Here is an 18,341-nt window from a genome sequence, read left to right as displayed (position 1 = left end):
ATGATTCTACCCACTGGAACTCACCTTTTTCATTTCTGTCCTCGAATAAGCCTGGAACCCAGAAATACAGAATCCGTACTAGTCCTTGCATTTTCTCCTTGTTCATATGCAGCTCTCTGAGTACACAGGGCCTTGAAAACCCTATGTTTAAAAGTCCCAACTACTCACAGCATCCACATCACTTGCCCTCCAACTGGGCACGTTTTTCTCCCAGAATATTCTCATCCAAGTGTAACATCTAAATATTGTTTCACTTAGACTGTAATGGGCATTGTTTTCTTTAAGAGATGGGAAATATATAAAATAAAGGGTACCAGTATATGCCACCCCAAAGTATACCATTATGGTATATGGATTATTTTGAACTGAAAGCAAAATACCTACCAAAAAACGGCATAAATTCCCCTTGTGCAGGTGTCCCACACCAGAAAGAGAACAACCTTTATCACCAGAGATGGAGGCATCACCTAGGTGAGTCTGCATCAACAAATCTTACTAAATAACCCTTATCTAGCATTAGTTTCCCCCATATACTTACCTTCCCACAATTTACCATCCCTAGAAGCCCTAACCCTCTTTCCTTCACTTAGTCCCTTCTCCACGATTTATTGCCCTTTGTTAAAATGGCATATGAGCCCTTCCCCCCAGGTTTAAGTGCTTTTTGCGGGGTGGGGTGGGGGGGGTTATTTCTTTTCTCTGGAGCCCCCATACACATAAAATTAAAAATAAACTTGTTACCTTTTTTCTTGTTAATCTGTCTTTTGTTAGTTTAATTTACAGGCCCCAGGGACAAACCTAAGAAGATAGAGGAAAAGTTTTTTCTATACTACAGCAATAAGATGAATATTTTTGTATCTCGGGCATGGATGTAATTCAGAACTTTACATATTCCATGATAACAGAACTATCACAGGAATAAAGAGCGGAAAAGGGAAGAAAATGGCTTCAGGGTTTTAGGCACTGAAAGTAGAAGTTGTGAATGACACGTCCAAGATCTGGCCCCAGGGACTTTTCTGGCCCATGATGTCACCTCCTCATTAAATGGCCAGATTATTCCATTCATTTTATAAGGTATGAATGCATTGCTTTAGTGAGTTTAATCTGAAACACTTAAGTCAATACATATCTGATTTCAAATTCCCACAAAAATGTTAGCTCATGCTGCCAATTTGACTTTTTTTATTAGATTGATTCGTTAGTACCTACTCTCTCTTAAGTTTTTGAGTACAAGGTGTTTCTTCCTCCTTCAGATCCCAGACATACACTTTGGAGAGCATTACAGAAATTCTATGAGTCATTCTGGGAGACCTAAGGCACTGGTGACACAACCACTGCCTTTCAGCCACACAGTGGAACCAAGGCCCTTGAAGAGTGGTGGTCAAGGGGTCACTTTTAATGAGCTCTCTGAATACAATGCACTTGAACAAGGCCTGGGCCAGGCCACACCTCCTGAGTGGTCTGAGGGCTCTGGCTCCACTCCCCACCACTTGGGCCACCAACCTTTTGCCAAGAACAAGCACCTGGCATCAGACTGTCTGATGGGCCAGGACGCCTGGCTTCTGTATTCTTGTTTTTGGGATGAATGCACCTACCCAGAAATAAGTAAAGACTAGCCTAATTATTACGACTTGGTTTCAGTCTCATCGTAAATAGTATGCTATTTCTCCAGAACACAAGACAGTTCATACAGTCATATAGTGATTTTTATTTTTATTAAATTTAGTACAGGAAACTTGTATTCACTTTCCACTCTGTCAAAGGCACCAGGGACTTCCCTGGCAGTCCAGTGGTTAAGACTCCGCGCTTCCACTGCAGGGGTCTGGGAACTAAGATCCCGCATGCCCCGCGCCACAGCAAAAAAAAAAAAAAATCCTGGCATGCATCTAATATAAAAAATAATCCCTGCCTTCTGGGAGCTTGCAGTCTGTGGAGAATAGAAGAGTGTTGAAATTCATCTTCAGAGCACTGCGTGGGAAGCATAGGGATGACACTTACGTGTTTCAAAATATACAAATGATGACAAAAGGGAAAACAGGACTGGGCCACCTTCAGATCCTTCAGAGCTTGAAAATTAAATGTTGCTTTCTGTATGGTTGACCTCCAAAGCAATCAAAATAGGATATACAAATCTATCTATTGCTGCCAAGGTTTAAATCATTTTTCCAAAAGGGGTTGGTGAAGACAGAAGGAGATTTCTTCTGTGCTGAAGGAGAGGTGAATGACAGGGAGAGTGTGTTGAACAGTCTGAAGTAATTACAGCATTTATTTAGGTTTCTGGCGCTATCTGGGTTCTTGTGATAGATAGCAAAGCAAAATGAACAGTCAAAAGGCAGAAATAGCAAAGCTCATGTTATCATGCCACGGGATGTCATATTCTTTCTATAAACAATATAGTGCAAAGGTTCACGGAGAGTGAGAAGTCTGGCCTGGAGCAATGTTTTCAGTACTCATCATTTTTGACAGTTACAAGAAATCAAGGGAAGGGATTTTCTTGTCTAATTATTTCTAACCTTAAAGTTCAGGGAGTTAGTCTTTCTCAAGATTAGGATACGCTATGGACATCCTGAGGAAAGGGGGCAGTACATTCCTTGTGACCACTGTCCAGGAGCGGTGAACTCTCTCCCTTTATTTAGGCTGACAGAGGAAGGGCAGGAGAGGAGAGGAGAGGGCGGTCACAGCTCGGAGCAAGTGCTTCATAAGCGCTTTATGTCACTGCCACAGGGAACAGGGCAATATCCATCCTGATGATGGAACACAGTCTGACCACAGACCATTAACTCAGCCCAAGGCCCAGCCAGGGGCCATGGAATCCCAGGGAGTTATAAATAACCCCTTGGAACTGCTTTCTGGTGATTTATTACTACTTACTAGGAGGGTACACTTCACCCAAGATACCTGAACTGAGTGCAAAAAGGACCCCAGAAGCAGGCATTCCGCTCAACTTTAAATATCAGAGAAATGGTTCAAAAATCTCCCTGAAGAGATAAATATGCTGATCTTCAGGTTTTTACCCATCCTGATGATTCTTACACGCTCTGATTTCTCAAGGATGTTGCATGAAGATCAGATTTCTCCTGTTTAGAAATGTGTGCGCCCCTGCTGCTTATTTCCCAGAGGGAGACCTTGTGATCTGATATGTGGACCCCTTGATGAGATGTTGCATGCTACGGAGAGAACGTTTGATGCCTGTGCGGGAATCCGCTTCCACACTGGCAACCGGCAGCTGGTGAGCTCGTGCTGTCACAGAAGTTACCCCCAACCCTCACCCCTGCAGCTCATCTGCCCCTGACAGGGGCACCAGCCGTGCTTAGAGTCCAGAAAGGGGCTCCCACCCTCCTTCACCATTCATTATTTCTGAGATTGAAACATTCAAATGAAGTACTTCTTTTACATAAAAACTCAAACTGTAATTAAGAACCTTCCCCCCACCCCCCATATCTTATCCTCAGTGGAGATAGAGGCCAGCTGCTTACTATCTGTGGGAGGAATACCAAAATATTTACCAGAATCTCCAATTATTTCCATTGACCTCAGAATACCTCTACCTCTTTGATACTTGTGTATTTCTGTACATCCAGTTCCAATGAGAGGCTCTATTTGCTGTAAGGTGTTTGGCAAGTCAGTTAATCCCTTTGTGCTTCAGCTGTCCATTTGGGAGTGGGAGAGAGCTGTACAGGGTGACCTCAAGGTCCCTGGAGACTCTACCTGGTCTCAGTATTCAGTGACTCCACCAGTCCTTACTATTCCAAGGAGTATTTTTCAAAGTTTTGTTAGAAACTGTTGAGTCATACTGGAATGGCAGTTATCTGAGATTGGAGTATAATGATATCTCCTGAAATAAAGGCTGGACTAAGGAATGTGGATGAGAAATGCAATGAGGTGTGGGATGCGAAAGCTTAATCAGAGCATGAAGAGGGCATATCCTGGACCAACAGACAAGATTAGGCAAATTCCAGACCCTTGATGAATGGCCGGCTGCAATCAGAAATATGACTCTTCCCAGAAGAGCTACCTAGCATTTGTTTGGCAGAAGCCTCAGAGTAGTGACGCCAATGGTTTGCCCAGGCCCTGGGTGAGTCAGTACTGACTGCAGCGCTGACAAGTGTGGCAACAGAGACCGACAACGTGAACGCTTGGGACCGTTAGACTAATGAACGCTTGGGACATATTCCAGAAGGCTTGCTTTAGATACGCATGAGCAAAATGTCTTCCTAAAAGTATACCTGGAAACGCTCACCTGCAAAGCCTGAAGTGAGGGGCTCATCACTGGGACAGCTTGGGGTGGATCTACCTACTGTTAATGGTGGTGACAGGAAGCTGCAAACAGCTCCAAGGAAAGGACACCAGAAATTGCCAGGAGCTAAGCAAATCCAAAGCAAAGAAGGACCACAGGTTTTGAAGATTTCTTTTAAAAGTCTGGTCTCAGGCTTAGGGGAATATCCATTACAGACGGCCAGAAGGGCCTCTCACCCTCCCTGCGTGGGCAGGAGGGAAAGAACAGGTGAGGTGGGAGGAGGGGTCTCCTGGGTCTGCCTCTCTAGAACCTCCTCCTGGGCAGACCTGCAGCACTCAGGGCGCTGGAGGACATCTTCCAAGGTTAATTTAGGTAAGTTTCCAAAATAGTTTGACTTTAAAAACTGAAAACCAGTAACAGGTATTCAGATATTCAAAATATATAAATATTAACTGCAGCATCAAGGAGTATGTAAGGCCCATAAAGATGGGAATGTGATTTTATGCTATCAAAAATATACACCCCCCAAAAAATGATGGAAAAATGGATTCTTTTTACTTACACCCCTTCTATTTTTCCAAGTCATGTCACATTTCAGTTTGCTTTGTCTTATCATGATATCTGAATAGTTTTTGTTTCCTTTATTCTAATGGATAGAACAGCCATACATGTACCTTCTTACATATCTAAGATCTTCCAGATTATTAAACATGTTCTTCAATCACTACTTCCTGTCTTCCTTGTTCTAATTTGGGCCAGTTGCCTTCTAGCCCTGATTAACAGCTGGTAACTGGAAACATCTTTTCATTTTATTCCTCAGACAGTTCTGTTCATTGGATTCAGTTTTCCTTTTCCTGCACTACATCCCCAAGTCATTCCAGGAAGAGAACATAGGACAGACTTTCTCAGTCATTGGATACCTTATTTTGTCTTAATTCTTAACAGTTTGCTGGCTATAATTGCTGGCAGAAGTTCAAAATAATTTTCCCTGAGAATTTTGAAGTCTTGCTCTACTGTCTTCTAGCATCAATATTATTAATCTTCTGGGGTTTTTTGTTCTTTGTTTTTTTGTAGGTATCTTGGGAATTCTCTCTGAAAGCTTTATACTAGGAATTTCAAAATTTCAACAGAATAGTTCTTGGCACATGGTGGGTATTTTCCATCTGAAAGTCATTTTTTAGGGCAGGAAAGTTATCTTTTCTAATTTATTTGATTATTCACTTTTGTCCTCTGATCTTGGATTAGTTACATATGAATAGATTCCTAGATCTATCCTCCATCCCAGCTTTTGGATACTTTCCTTTTCTGTCATTCTCTACATTCTGAGCTATTTTCTCAACTTCATCTTCCAGATTACTGATTTAGTTTTCAGCTATACCAAAGGTTCAATTCTCCTGATTTTAAAAATGTATTTGGGGAAATTTTAATTTGTCATGGCTTCTTTCATGTTCCCTGCCTGCTCCTTTTTTTTTTTTTGCGGTACGCGGGCCTCTCACTGTTGTGGCCTCTCCCGTTGCGGAGCACAGGCTTCCGGACGCGCAGGCTCAGCGGCCATGGCTCACGGGCCCAGCCGCTCCGCGGCATGTGGGATCCTCCCGGACTGGGGCACGAACCCGTGTCCCCTGCATCGGCAGGCAGACTCTCAACCACTGCGCCACCAGGGAAGCCCTGCCTGCTCCTTTTTCATAGTAGCCTCTTTTGTGGGAACCCACTATTGCCTCAAACCACTCTGAAGATGCTAGTTCACTTTTTCTTGTCTTCTTTCTTTTATCTGTTTCTCCTGTGGTCACTCTTTCACACATCTTGACATTTCTCTTTTACCAAATATTTGATGATCCTTGATTGGTCAGTAATATCTTTTTAATAAGAAAGCATGTTGGCTGGTTATTATAGGTGGTTGGCAAAGTTATTCTTTGCAGTTTGGAAAAGCAGTTTACCCATAAGACCCATCACCGAGCGGGGGACTAACTGTACAGTCCCACGTGTGAGAGGGTCAGAGACGGGCTTCTTTCTAGGGTATTCGGGCAGTTCAGCTTGTATCCTCATAACCTTCGAAGTGAGGCGGACTTTATCACAGATGGTGACACTCTTCGGTGGAGCTCACCCTTAGGTGGAGTTGCCTTTCCTTCCGCCTCCTCTGAGTTGCATGCGAAGGCCCCAGTTATCTCCCGCTTTGTGCCAACAGCCATACAGGAGGCCTCCCCAGGAAGCTCTTCTACCCTGGTTTTTGAGCACTTCCTTTGTCTCTAGGAGGGGCAGATGCTGCAGCCAGCTGATCCAGGGACCTGGGGAGTGGGGAGACACCTGCACCCGTGTTTCACAAAGTGTCTTCTAAGTCCTTCCACGCTGAAAGTGTAATCAGGTCCCACCCCAGACCTGCTGAGTCTGAGTCTGCATTTTAACAAGAGTCCTCGGTGAATCAGAAGCACATCAAAATCTGAGAAGTGCTGCTGCACAGGGTCCTTGCTGCTGCCCTTCAGCTCCTGCTCTCCATCCCTGCTGCCTGGGCCCAGGCCCTCGGAGGCTGGCGTGGTTCTGCCTCTGCTCAGCACTCTCCTGGGCATCTCCAGGTTCGTCTTTCACATCAGCCACTCTCCCTTTGGTATATAAGTATTTCCTACTTAGGAAAAAGTAGAGTAAACGCCCAAGTGCCCATTATCCAGCTTAGAAATAAAATGTTACAAATATAGTTGAAACCCTTGTGACCATCTCCCCTGATTCTCTTTACTTCAGTTCTGAGCACAGCCCCATGGCCACAGAGGTACCACTCTGGTGGGACTCTGTAGTGGGGTAGGCACAGACCCAAATGGCACCCTTAGCTGATGTGGGGCCTGAGACAGTATGAGATGGCCAGGGACGGGTAAGGTCTTAGGACTAAACTCACCCACTTGGTTGGGATAGAACAGATGAGGAAAAATCTAGCTGGGGCGCTAAGACACTGTAGCCAATGGTTTGAACTGAGAACTAAGGCAGTGGTGAGTCGAGGGAGAACAGCATTTGGCCAAATCTGCATCCATGAGACTGACACGTGAGCCCACAGGAGCTTCTAGAGACCCAAAGAGACACAGATACAGGGAAATGGCATCCAGAATGTGTCAGTAGGAAGCAGGCCCCTCCACAAGGTGGGATCCAGAGCCCAGGAAAGAAGTGACAAGAGCAGGGCTGACTCCAAATCCTAGAGAGAACAGTCTCCTGGACAGAAAACCAGTGTGGTGGGAGATGGGTATTCAGGCACTGGGAGCTAAGAGGTTCAGTTGCCAGAATTTGGAATCAAAATAGGGCTTAGGTCTTAGAAATAAGGATGAGCTTGGATCAGACCAACTACAAGAGTGAAGATGCAAATTCTTAGACACTGGAGTTACTGAATTTCTTTCTGCTGACACTCAGAACTGGTCCTAGACTTATCTGATCAAGGTCAAGGAACCTCAGCCGGGGAAGAGGGAAAGCAAGGAAAGGAGAGGGGAGAGGAGGCAGAAGCTAAGAACCAGGTACGATCCGACACCCATCACTTGACCTCAGAGGGACTTATATTTTTCAGCATTTGTAAACAAGCCAACATATGCCAAGTTCTACACAGAAGAATAAAGATTATTCTGCACCCCCTGACCCAAACCCCCAATCGCCACGCAACAAATACCCCAGTGCCCCAGGAAGACCTCGTTCCATCCCATAACTCATTTTGAGCATCTTCTATGTGCCAGGCACTGGGCTGTGAACCGAGTCTTCAAAGGGGAATAACACCTGCCTTGACCTTCAGCAACTCCTGTCCCATCAGGAAATGAGACACGCAAACAGATCGTTTCAGTCAGCATGGAAAGGGCTGTACTTGAGGAATTCCTGGCTTCATGGATTGGGTTGCATGACTGAGTGGAGTGAGGTAGGAGAAAAGGGGTAGGGGGGAGGAGAGGCAAAGCAGGAGGGAGACACAGAGGGGACGCCCAACACGATGTGTTCCATGAACCATAAGGACTTCGCTGCTTCTGAAGCACAACCCAAGATAAGCGTGAAATGGCCAGAGATCCTAGGGTATGGAGTCTGAGAGCCCCGGGTTCAAATCCTTCCTCTGCCCCACACCATTTGTGTGACCTTGAACATGCTACTTAATCTCTGTAAACCTCAGATTTCTCCTCTGATTATTGGGGGATTCAGGAAACAAGTGCTAGACATACCACTGTTACTTAGTAAAAGGTCCATGCTCCTAAGAGGATGAGGCTAAGGATGAATGAAAGACAATTCATAAACAAGGTGTATGCCAGACTACTTACTAAAATTGCTTAACATTTACTGCTTCCTTTAGGATTAGTACATTTTAAGTCTCCTGAGATACATACGCTAAGAACTGGAATTGATTAGTCTCCATAGTAGGAATGGATCAAACTCTCCTTGTTCTAAGTTTCCTCCAAAAGTAGTAGTTATTTTATTCTTCTTTGTCCTTATACAGATATATTTAGTGAGACCTACCATATATGCCTGCTCTGACAAACCCCACGTAAAGTACATCATCAACATTCACAGCCCCCTTGCATAATGAGGTACAGTCAATTACCAGTGAGCCATGCCCGTGTCTGATGGATGGGGAAACAACCTCTACAATCTCCCCAAAGGTAGAAATTATGGTGATTTCTCTTGGCTTTGTAGATTATTTTTTTTATTTTTACCGTATACTTGCAAATGAAAAAAATAAATCTGGTTATCTGTGAATTTCCAAGAATTTTATCAAAATGATGAAAAAATACTACGAAGACACAAGTTAAGAGGAGCCTGATCATTGTCTGGCTTCCTTTTTGTGCCTTCCTATTCTTCAACTCTTCACTGAAAAGAGAGAGCATCTCTTCACCAGAGGGTAAAAATACTAAGTACAGAGGATAAGCTATAGAGATAACCTTCTGCTGAGTCAAGACGTGGCTGAAATTTATGCCAGGAATTCCGTTCACCACACTGCATGACTGATTCTCTCTGCAGCCAGGCGTCAACTGTAACAGCTTCTCCAATGGCCAAGGTCAGTGTTTAATGGTGATGGTTTTGATTTCAGTGAAGAATTCATAAGAGTCCTTGGCTCCTTCTCTACCCACGCCAGAACTCTTCATCCCCCCGAAAGGCAGGTTCAGCTCTCTGATGAGCCAGCAGTTGGTCCAGACCAAGCCTGACTGTAACTTCTTGGCCACCCGGTGGACACGCCCCACGTTGCCTGACCACACCGTGGCGGCCAGTCCATATTTAACACTGTTGGCTCTTTGAATCACTTCCTCTTCACTATCAAAGGGGACGACACACGTCACCGGACCAAATATCTCTTCCTTCATGCAGCAGGACTCGTCCTTAATGTCTGTTATCACCGTGGGAAGCATGAAGTACCCTGCTTGATTCCTGGGGGGGAGGTTTAACTTATCCACTCCCTCACCGCACAGAATTTGGGCCCCTTCCATGCGAGCTTTCTTGATGTAACTTCTGACCTGGAGAGGTAAAAAATATACTAACAACTTATCGTTTGTCTTCACACAAAGCAGAGAAAATTCAATATTTTTGAAGCATCAAGATGTATAAGGTCATTCCCCCCCAAAATCTAAGGTTGATTATATTTTCACTCAGCTGCTAAGTAAGCCTGAGTGCAGAAGTGCTCTAAGTATTATCTGGGCATTCAGCCCTCATAGGTAAGAGGAGGAGAGTTTTTTATTTAATGTCTAAGTGCTAGGCATGCAGATAAATGCTTTTCTCACATTCTCAGGTAATTCTCTCAAAACTATTATAAACTACGTATTATTATCTCCTATATGCTGATTATATAATTGAGCCTCAGAAAGGGCAGAGGGTTCAAACAGATAATAAACAGTAAAGCTAGAACTCACACTCAGGTATATTCAGTACTTAAATACACAGACTAATATTTTCTCACTTTCGGGGAGACTATGTCCATTGCAGAAAATGGGAAGTTGAATGGTATATAAGACTTAATTAAAAGCCAGGGTGCCCTTCAATAGCTGAGCTTCCAGAACAAATAATTTCTAATGTCTCATCTCAGTACTGATTATATTGTGAAAATATATCTAGGTAATAGAGTAAAGCTCACAATAAGGGGAAATAAATTATGTAATAAGTTGACCCAGTGACTCGGAGATAACGACAGATGGTTTTTTTTTAATATTGGTTACAGAAATGACTCATTATAATAATGGCATATCTATTTATATTTGAAAATGTTGTTGAAGTCACAATGATACACCCTTCTACCCTTGAGGGGCGTTATAAGCATAGGAGAAGTAGAAAAGTAATCCCCAAAAGTAAAAGTCTAAAACAACAGTCAAATAGTACATCAAAGGCAGGGTAAAGTGTGGAATGATATTTTGGAATCCTATGGATTCTCATGTAGCTATCTGAGCATTCTGCCCCAATATTAGATTAGTACTCCACTGTAGAACTATAGTCATTATAGAGCTATATGTTTGCCATGTAAAAATAAAAAGATAATGTCTCATTATTAATTTTGCTTCAGTTTATAGAACACTTAATAAGCCATGAAGTCAAAGACGTTTGAAAAATAGAGCATTTGGTAGAGCTTTATATTCTCCACTATTCCTCCTCCCCAACATGAACAATGATCTCAAAGCTTTCCCGGAAAAGCTCTCGTTGAGTTTGTGGGTAGAGTCCACAATACATCTGGACTTTTCCTTCCCCGACTCTCTTGCTCTTTTGAAGCAACCCGGTCACATTAATTAAAAGATGGCAGAGGCAGCATCCTGTGTGAACAAGGTGAGTGCAGGTGAGTCTCCAGAGGCCCCTGCTGGATGTAGAGCCAAAACCTTTATCAGTGATTCCAACAGTGCAAGGAGCGCTCTGGTTTGAGATGATTGTGTCTAAACAAAACTACATGATTCTCTCTTTGAAGCTCTTGGGATAATAAAATACCAAGAGAAGTGTCAGTTTTCAAATTGTGAACTTATCAAATTATTCAACATATAAGTTACACACTAAACTGAATTTCTTTTCTAGAGAAAGTATCACTGGATGACACAATGATATCTATACTTGCAGCTCAGAAAAACAACTTTGTAACTGTTAATGTACTATAAAATGCAATGAAATATTCTTATAAAACCTTTTCTTGAGAGGAGAGAGCAGAGAGTAGTTAGCACTTAATATTGAGTAGTTTTGGCCATAAAATCAAAGCACAGAGGTTAGAAGAGTGGGCTTGGGAGCACAGCAGTGCTCAAATCCCAGTTCCTCCACTTATCAGCTGAGGGATTTTAAATGCTCTACACCTGGACTTCCCTGGTGGCGCAGTGGTTAAGAATCCATCTGCCAGTGCAGGGGACACGGCTTCGAGTCCTGGTCCGGGAAGATCCCACATGCCGCAGAGCAACTAAGCCTGTGCGCCACAACTACTGAGCCTGCGCTCTAGAGCCCACGAGCCACAACTACTGAGCCTGCGAGCTACAACTACTGAAGCCCGCACGCCTAGAGCCCATGCTGCACAACAAAGAGAAGCCACTGCAATGAGAAGCCCACGCACCACAATGAAGCCACAATGTGGCTCCCAGTCGCCACAACTAGAGAAAAGCCCACACGCAGCAATGAAGACCCAATGCAGCCAAAAATAAATTAAAAAAAAAAAAAGAAAAGCTCTACGCCTCAGTTTCCTCACTGGAAAAATGGGATTGACTGTGTCACCTATTCATAGGGCTCTTGAGAGGACTAAATAAAATAATATACATAAAATACCTAGTGTGATACCTGACACATAGTAAGTCTTTTGAAAGTCAGCTGTTGTCGTTTGCGTTGATGTTGCTGGTGATGGTGATGATGATGATGATATAATGCACGATCTGACACTCACGAGCTAAGAGATTTCAGGGATGCTCCCCACTGTGTACATCGGGGTGTGGGGTTAACTGACAGAGGAGGACAGGAAACCGCAAGAGTGGACCTTAGTTAGACCTGAAGCCTGGCCTTATTGGGGGATATACCCGTGAACTTCCTCTGTGCTTCCCCCGCCCCGCCTCACTGTCAACACTCAAGGATTCTCTCTCTCTGGCTATCTGCATCTTTGGAAGTCTGACCTAGAGCCAGATCCTCCAGACAGTCAAGCAGGGAAGGATTCTGGAGAGTCAAAAGGAAAACAAAAATGAAAACAAAAAGCAACCCTGTGAAATAGGCAAGGGAGATTTTTCTGCATTCCCTGAGGACAGAATCACTTGCCATTTCCTGTGGGTCCGCGCCACCGTCCTGGGAACCTACGAAGTCACACTTGCACTTAGGAGCCCTTGGCCATTACAAAACAACTGTCACAGCCTCTAGCTGGATTCTTCTGTCACTGCATCACCATCTGTTGTGACAATCCCACAGGATGGAAACAAAGATCCCGTGGCTAATTTGATTTATTTATTTATTCATTCATTCATTTATTTTTGGCCGTGCACGGCACACAGGATCTTAGTTCCTGACCAGGCGACCAGGGATCAAACCTGCGCCCCCTGCGGTGGAAGCACAGAGTTTTAACCACTGGACCGCCAGGGAAGTCAATTAATTTGATTTGGAGAAGACAGAGACCTACTGCAGAAGAGGAGGGGTGGAATGCAAGGATGGCAGCCGGCCATTCCTTGGCTCGCAGACCCCAAAGCTTCCTGGCGAAAGGAGAGGAAAGACGACTGCCAGTGGAGTGTATACAGTGGAGTGACTTCTGCCGCCTTGATCCCAGATCAAGGTTTGGCACACTGAACTGAAAAGAGTCACAGCCTGAAAAAGACACGCATACACTTCCCAAGCTGCTTCCATTGGCTCCCTCTCAAAGGGCAGAGACACCTAGGGCTTCCTCATAAGACCTGAGCTGAGAGACCCCCATCAGGGGCCCACCTGGTGAGAGACCCAGAGGGTAAAACTGTGACTCCTTGCATCCAGGCACATGTGCTGGGCAGAGCAATAGGGATGGAAGGTGTCCAGGGACCCTCTGAGCCACAGCGGGAAGGTTCTGAGACTTTATACTGGGGAGGGGTGGGGACTCTGAGCACAGCTGAGAGGAGGGATCCACCTACAGGACCACAAAACAAGGGGAACCCAGAGCTACCCGAAGTTTTATGTGTGGTGGGATAATGGAAATACCATCTTTATTGTTCTTCCTTTAAAAATAAATGGCTTACGATAAACACTATTTTTAAGTTTTTAACTATGAAAAACTATTTTTAACACTGTGCAGAATCTTCCCCCTTAGAAGCAATAGAACCGTGGAGCTGAGATGAGCTACCATCTTTCCGAGCTGCACTTCTTAAAAGGGCAGCACATGAGCTCAGCACAACCAGGCTTTAAGTCACATCCTCTTGGCTGTCTCGTTATCACAGGGCATCATCTAAGGGGCACCCATGGGACCTTGATTACCATTCTCCACTGAAAGGAACCAGGGCTCAGTAGACAGAGGTCCTGTTGCCCGTGTGGGGCAGAACAACTCACATGGCCTGAGGCTGCTTGCTGTCAGAGAGCAGAAATGCTTCGGGGAGGGCCTGCGGTAGAGCTCAGGAGGGCATTGGGGGGGCAGGCTAAAGAGAGGGCCCCTTTGGGCCAGCAGGGATACACTGAGCATCACAAATATTGTATGAAAGCCCACAGGCGTTACAATACATTGAAACCTGGTGAGCCTGTATTTGACCCAAGTTCACTATGTGCGGAAAAAGGGACAAACACTCAGAGTACAACAGAGAAAAGCCCTAACTACCAATAGGAGTCAGTGAATGGCATCAGTTTCTCTCACACACAAAAGACAGGGGGCTACAAATCTTTCAACTGCTACAGGAAAGTCAAATACTTTGATTTGTTTCACTGATACACCTCCCCTCATTGGGGAACTTAAATAGTTATTATAACAGTGCCTACAACGGAAGAACAGTTTTTCTGCTGAGTTAATAAAGAGAACTTTGAGTCTCAGGTGAATGGTGAATTGCAAAGGGGACCTTAGATGACACCACGGCCTGAGTCTACTGGAAGATGCTTCTGGGAAGTTAATTCTGTGCCACAGAAAGCGCTCGGGAACATGCAGGAGGTTATTTTTCACCACTTATTTGCATGTGTGGGCAGGTAGCGTGTATCCCTTTGTCTAGAACAGCCAGATAAGGGAGGACAAGGGAGCCTCTTGTGTCTGGTGATGCCTCACTCCGCAAGGGTGGGAACATCCACAACTCTGGGTCCACCACAGGCACTCTGGGGACAGCTGCCCATGTGCCTGCAATCTTGTAGGTGAATTTGACTGGAGGAAAACACAGTCATGCTGGCCGGTCTCACTTTAAATAAATGACCACATATTTATTTAATGTGATCGTAAATGATCACAGCTCCAGGTGAGCCAGCAACAGTACAGTCACTTCGAAGCCCATTCTCTCTCTTGATCTCCTGCAAGACTATCTCACACCTTTTCCTCCTTCTTGAAACCTTCAACACCATCTCCCCTCCTCACCCTGCTTCCCATTTTACTGAGAAAACAAGTAAGAAGAGACCAGCGAGACTGAGACGACACCTTCCCACCTACGGGCATCTGTGCTCCCCACTACAGTGAAGGTAAAAGTTAAAATGTAGTAAGTCTACCAAATCTGTGCAGTGTCAGAGAGCTCTTCAAACTTAAGTGAAGGCTCTGTCCCTCACTGGTTAACTGATAGGGGTGTATTACCATTACCCTTGGTTGGCCCGAGTTACTACAGCTGGAAATGAGGTCTTTTTAGCTCTGAAATTCTATGACTTATTTTGGGAGTCCCACCAGGTAATGAATTAAAATGACCTTGAACACCCAAATTCCATAAGCCACCCAGAGAACATTGATGGCTTCTCCCACGGAGGCTCCCACAAGTCACCCCACCAACTAAGGACCGCATCATTTGGACTGGATTCGCACTTCTGGACTCCCGTTTGCTGTAAGCCAGAGGCAGACCCTTCCTGCCTGGGGACTGACTGGGAACATTTACCGGTGGAAATCCCTGCCACTCTCAGCTCACGTCATTCTCATCACCTGACCTTTATGCTCTGCAATTTGCCTTCCTCACTCTACTGGTGGCGTCTCTTTACTGACTTCTCAAGTTCATTTATGTCATGTACATGCTGCTTTAACCTGGACTACATTTCTGTATTCATCTCTAACATTTTCAGACTCTGTATCCAGAGACACTTTCCCACACATCATAATTATCAAAAAATAGGGTAGTAAGTAACAGTATTTCAAAGCACAGATAGTGCTATGCCTCGCGCTGAGCCCCTCTCACAATAAGAACTCTTTCTGTAACTGACACACAGGGATTTACTTACTTTCTCCAAATGAGCTTTACTGATCAGAGCTCCCATGTTGGCTGATGGGTCAGAGGGAATGCCAACTTTCCACATTCGGGTAGCTTCTACAAACCTCTTTAAAAATTCACTATAGATGCTCTTCTGGACAAAGATCCTGCTGGTGCAGAGGCAAATTTCACCCTGCCAAGAATGACACATGAGGACAGTGACAAAACAGGAGGGCCCACTCCTTCTTGGATAGATCACCCTGCACTTCTGAGTGCCTGTCACGTATCAGGCACTGGTCTGGACAATGGGAGACAGTGGTAAACAAGATGAAGTTTCACCATGTGGAATGCACTGTCTTATAGGGAACAGCACAAGTAAAGCTCAATGAACAATATAACTTCAGGTTGTGACCAAAACAATACAAGAAAACTAAGCAGAGAATGAGAATAGAAAATAATGGGGGGGGCAGCTTTTACTCCCTTTTATTAAAGGGAGTCCTGGAAGGCACTGGTGAACAGGGGATATTTGAACTGACCCTTGATTGACGTGAAGGAGCTTGATGGATGAAGATCTGAAGGAAGAGAATTCTCAGCTGTAAATGTAAAGGACCTGCCACAGGAATGAGCTTGGAGTGTGTGAGGAAAGGCAGGAAGGTGAGTGGGGCTGAGGGTGGGGATGCAGGCAGGGACAGGGGTCAGAGGGATGTAGAAGACAAAGGCAGGGGGCGAGGAGCGAGGCAACACCACACAGGGTCTTACAGGCTCATAGACTCACAGAGAGCTTGCATTTTATCCGCAGTATCATGAAAGGACCATGGAAGGCTTTAAGCAGCAAGATGATGGGATTGGATTTACATTTTAAAATGATCGTTCTGGCAGCCGTGTGGAGAATACAATTGGAGAGAAGGAGAGTGGGAACAGGGGAGTGTTAAGAGAGCTTTTCAGACATTCGGATAAGTGGAGGTAGCTTGGACAAGGCAGGATCAATGGAGATGAGAAAAGTGATAGGAGTCCACTGAGGTTAACAAATTCTTAAAGGGGCATGGGACCCCAAAAGCATAAGGAAACTGGCATAGATGCTCTGGAGAAATGATAGGATTCAGGATAGATTTTAAAGATAGAACTAACAGGACCTGTTGGTGGATTAGTGAGGTATAAGGAAAAGAGAAAGTAAGAACAAGGATGAGTCCCAGATTTGGGGCCTGAGTCTCAGAGTGGATGGTAGTCTCTTCCCTGGAGAGGCAAACACAAGGCGGGGAGAGCAGAGGTACCGCAGGGAAAGGAGAGGGAGGGGAATCAAGAGTTCTGCTCTGCACAGGTTAAGTTTCAGATGCTACTGGACATCCAAATGGAGGTACTGAGTGTTCCAGGGAGAGGTGCTAACAGATTTCTGAGTGAAAAATCATCCTTATCATCATTTGAACATAACATGTAATAGTTTACAAACCACATTCTGGACTTGTCAGTATCGTGTATGTATGATTGTACATATATGCATAAATAAATATTTTCATCACATTGATATTTCATCTTCACAACAACCCATCCAACAATCAGGAGAAACAAAGTTGCCCAAGGCTCCTCCATGAGGTTAAGAAACTTGCGTTCAGGTATTTATTTCTAAGTGTGTGAATGCATTTGGGATGCTTTGGGGAGGGATAATAAGGTTTCCAGGAGCTAGGACGCCTGGACAGCAAGAAAATACTGGGGAAACTATAAATAAAGGAATGGGGAAGCTTGGAGAAGCAAAAAAGAAGTCATCACCCGATAAAAGCCGTGTAACTCAAGAAGAAGAGTTCGCTGCACAGGAGACGCCACAGGCTTCTGAGTGACATTATGATTGAACAGATAGTCAATGGAGTAACACAATGTAACCATTCTCCTTTCACTGAAATAGTCCTGGATTGACTTACTCACCCCAGTTTTGCACTGTGATGCAATAGATCCAGCTTGACAGGGCTACTGAGTTAAAAACAAGCAAATAAACAAAGGGGAAGAAAAAACCCAGAGGACATACCTGGTTGGCAAAGCTGGACCTGACTGTGGTCGGAACACACTCCTCCAGGTTCGCATCTTCAAAGATGATGGCAGGATTCTTGCCCCCCAGCTCCAGCGAGAGCTTCTTGCAGTGGGGAGCACTCAGCTGTGTGATCCGCTCGGCCGTGGGCTGGCTCCCAGTGAAGGAGATGAGGGGCACCTCTGGGTGGGACACCAGCGCCTCGCCTACCCTGGGTCCCATTCCAAACACAATATTTACAACACCTGGTGGAACACCTGGGTGGGAAGCAGTATCGGTTTCAGTGATTCTTCTCAGTATGTCGAGGACTTCAGGTTACATGGAGATTCTCCTTCAAAGTTCAACGGCGTGAATGGGGTTGGGAGGGAATGTTAACGTGGCCATCTCTGGTTCAATAGCAAAACAAAGACTACAGCATCACCTCTGCCTATACTATGCCCCGGGCGGGATTTCTCCGGGGGCTTTGTCCTAGAAAAATGCAGGGTCGAACATTCTATATAATTCATTCCATAGTATTGACTGGGCCTCAGGGGCTGGAGATATAAATACATCCTCAGGCAGGTCGGGCCCCAGGAGGGAGGAGAGCCCTGCTCCAAGCTGGCATCCACGACTCACAGTTCAGTGGGCAAATGTGAAGTAGAGGCAGCATTCATGCACTAAAGAAACCAGAGAAGGGCTGGGCTTCCCTGGTGGCGCAGTGGTTGAGAGTCCGCCTGCCGATGCAGGGGATACGGGTTCGTGCCCTGGTCCGCGCAGATCCCACATGCCACGGAGCGGCTGGGCCCGTAAGCCATGGCCACAGAGCCTGCGCGTCCGGAGCCTGTTGCTCCGCAACGGGAGAGGCCAC

At 45.2% G+C, this 18,341-nt stretch overlaps 1 protein-coding gene across 2 annotated transcripts in view; it reads right to left on the bottom strand.

Annotated features, from left to right (window-relative positions):
* Positions 1-7,551: 7,551 nt before the first annotated feature.
* The window catches only part of ALDH8A1 (aldehyde dehydrogenase 8 family member A1), a 22,242-nt gene continuing 11,452 nt past the window's right edge, over positions 7,552-18,341 (bottom strand). Inside the window, exons 5-7 of one of the 2 annotated variants that reach the window (XM_024759056.1) lie at positions 17,495-17,751; positions 15,509-15,670; positions 7,554-9,687 (exon numbers count right to left, since the gene is read on the bottom strand). In XM_024759056.1, the coding sequence (XP_024614824.1) occupies positions 9,235-9,687; positions 15,509-15,670; positions 17,495-17,751 (872 nt within the window). In that variant the 3' untranslated portion in view covers positions 7,554-9,234. Of the gene's footprint in view, positions 9,688-15,508; positions 15,671-17,494; positions 17,752-18,341 lie in introns of both variants that reach the window. The other variant, XM_024759057.1, reaches the window with a different exon arrangement.

This window comes from Neophocaena asiaeorientalis, unplaced genomic scaffold (assembly GCF_003031525.2).
Source record: "Neophocaena asiaeorientalis asiaeorientalis breed wild unplaced genomic scaffold, Neophocaena_asiaeorientalis_V1.1 scaffold5, whole genome shotgun sequence".
NCBI lineage: Eukaryota > Metazoa > Chordata > Mammalia > Artiodactyla > Phocoenidae > Neophocaena > Neophocaena asiaeorientalis.
The sequence above is the reverse complement of the archived record's forward strand: the minus strand, read 5'-3'. Positions and strand labels throughout refer to the sequence as shown.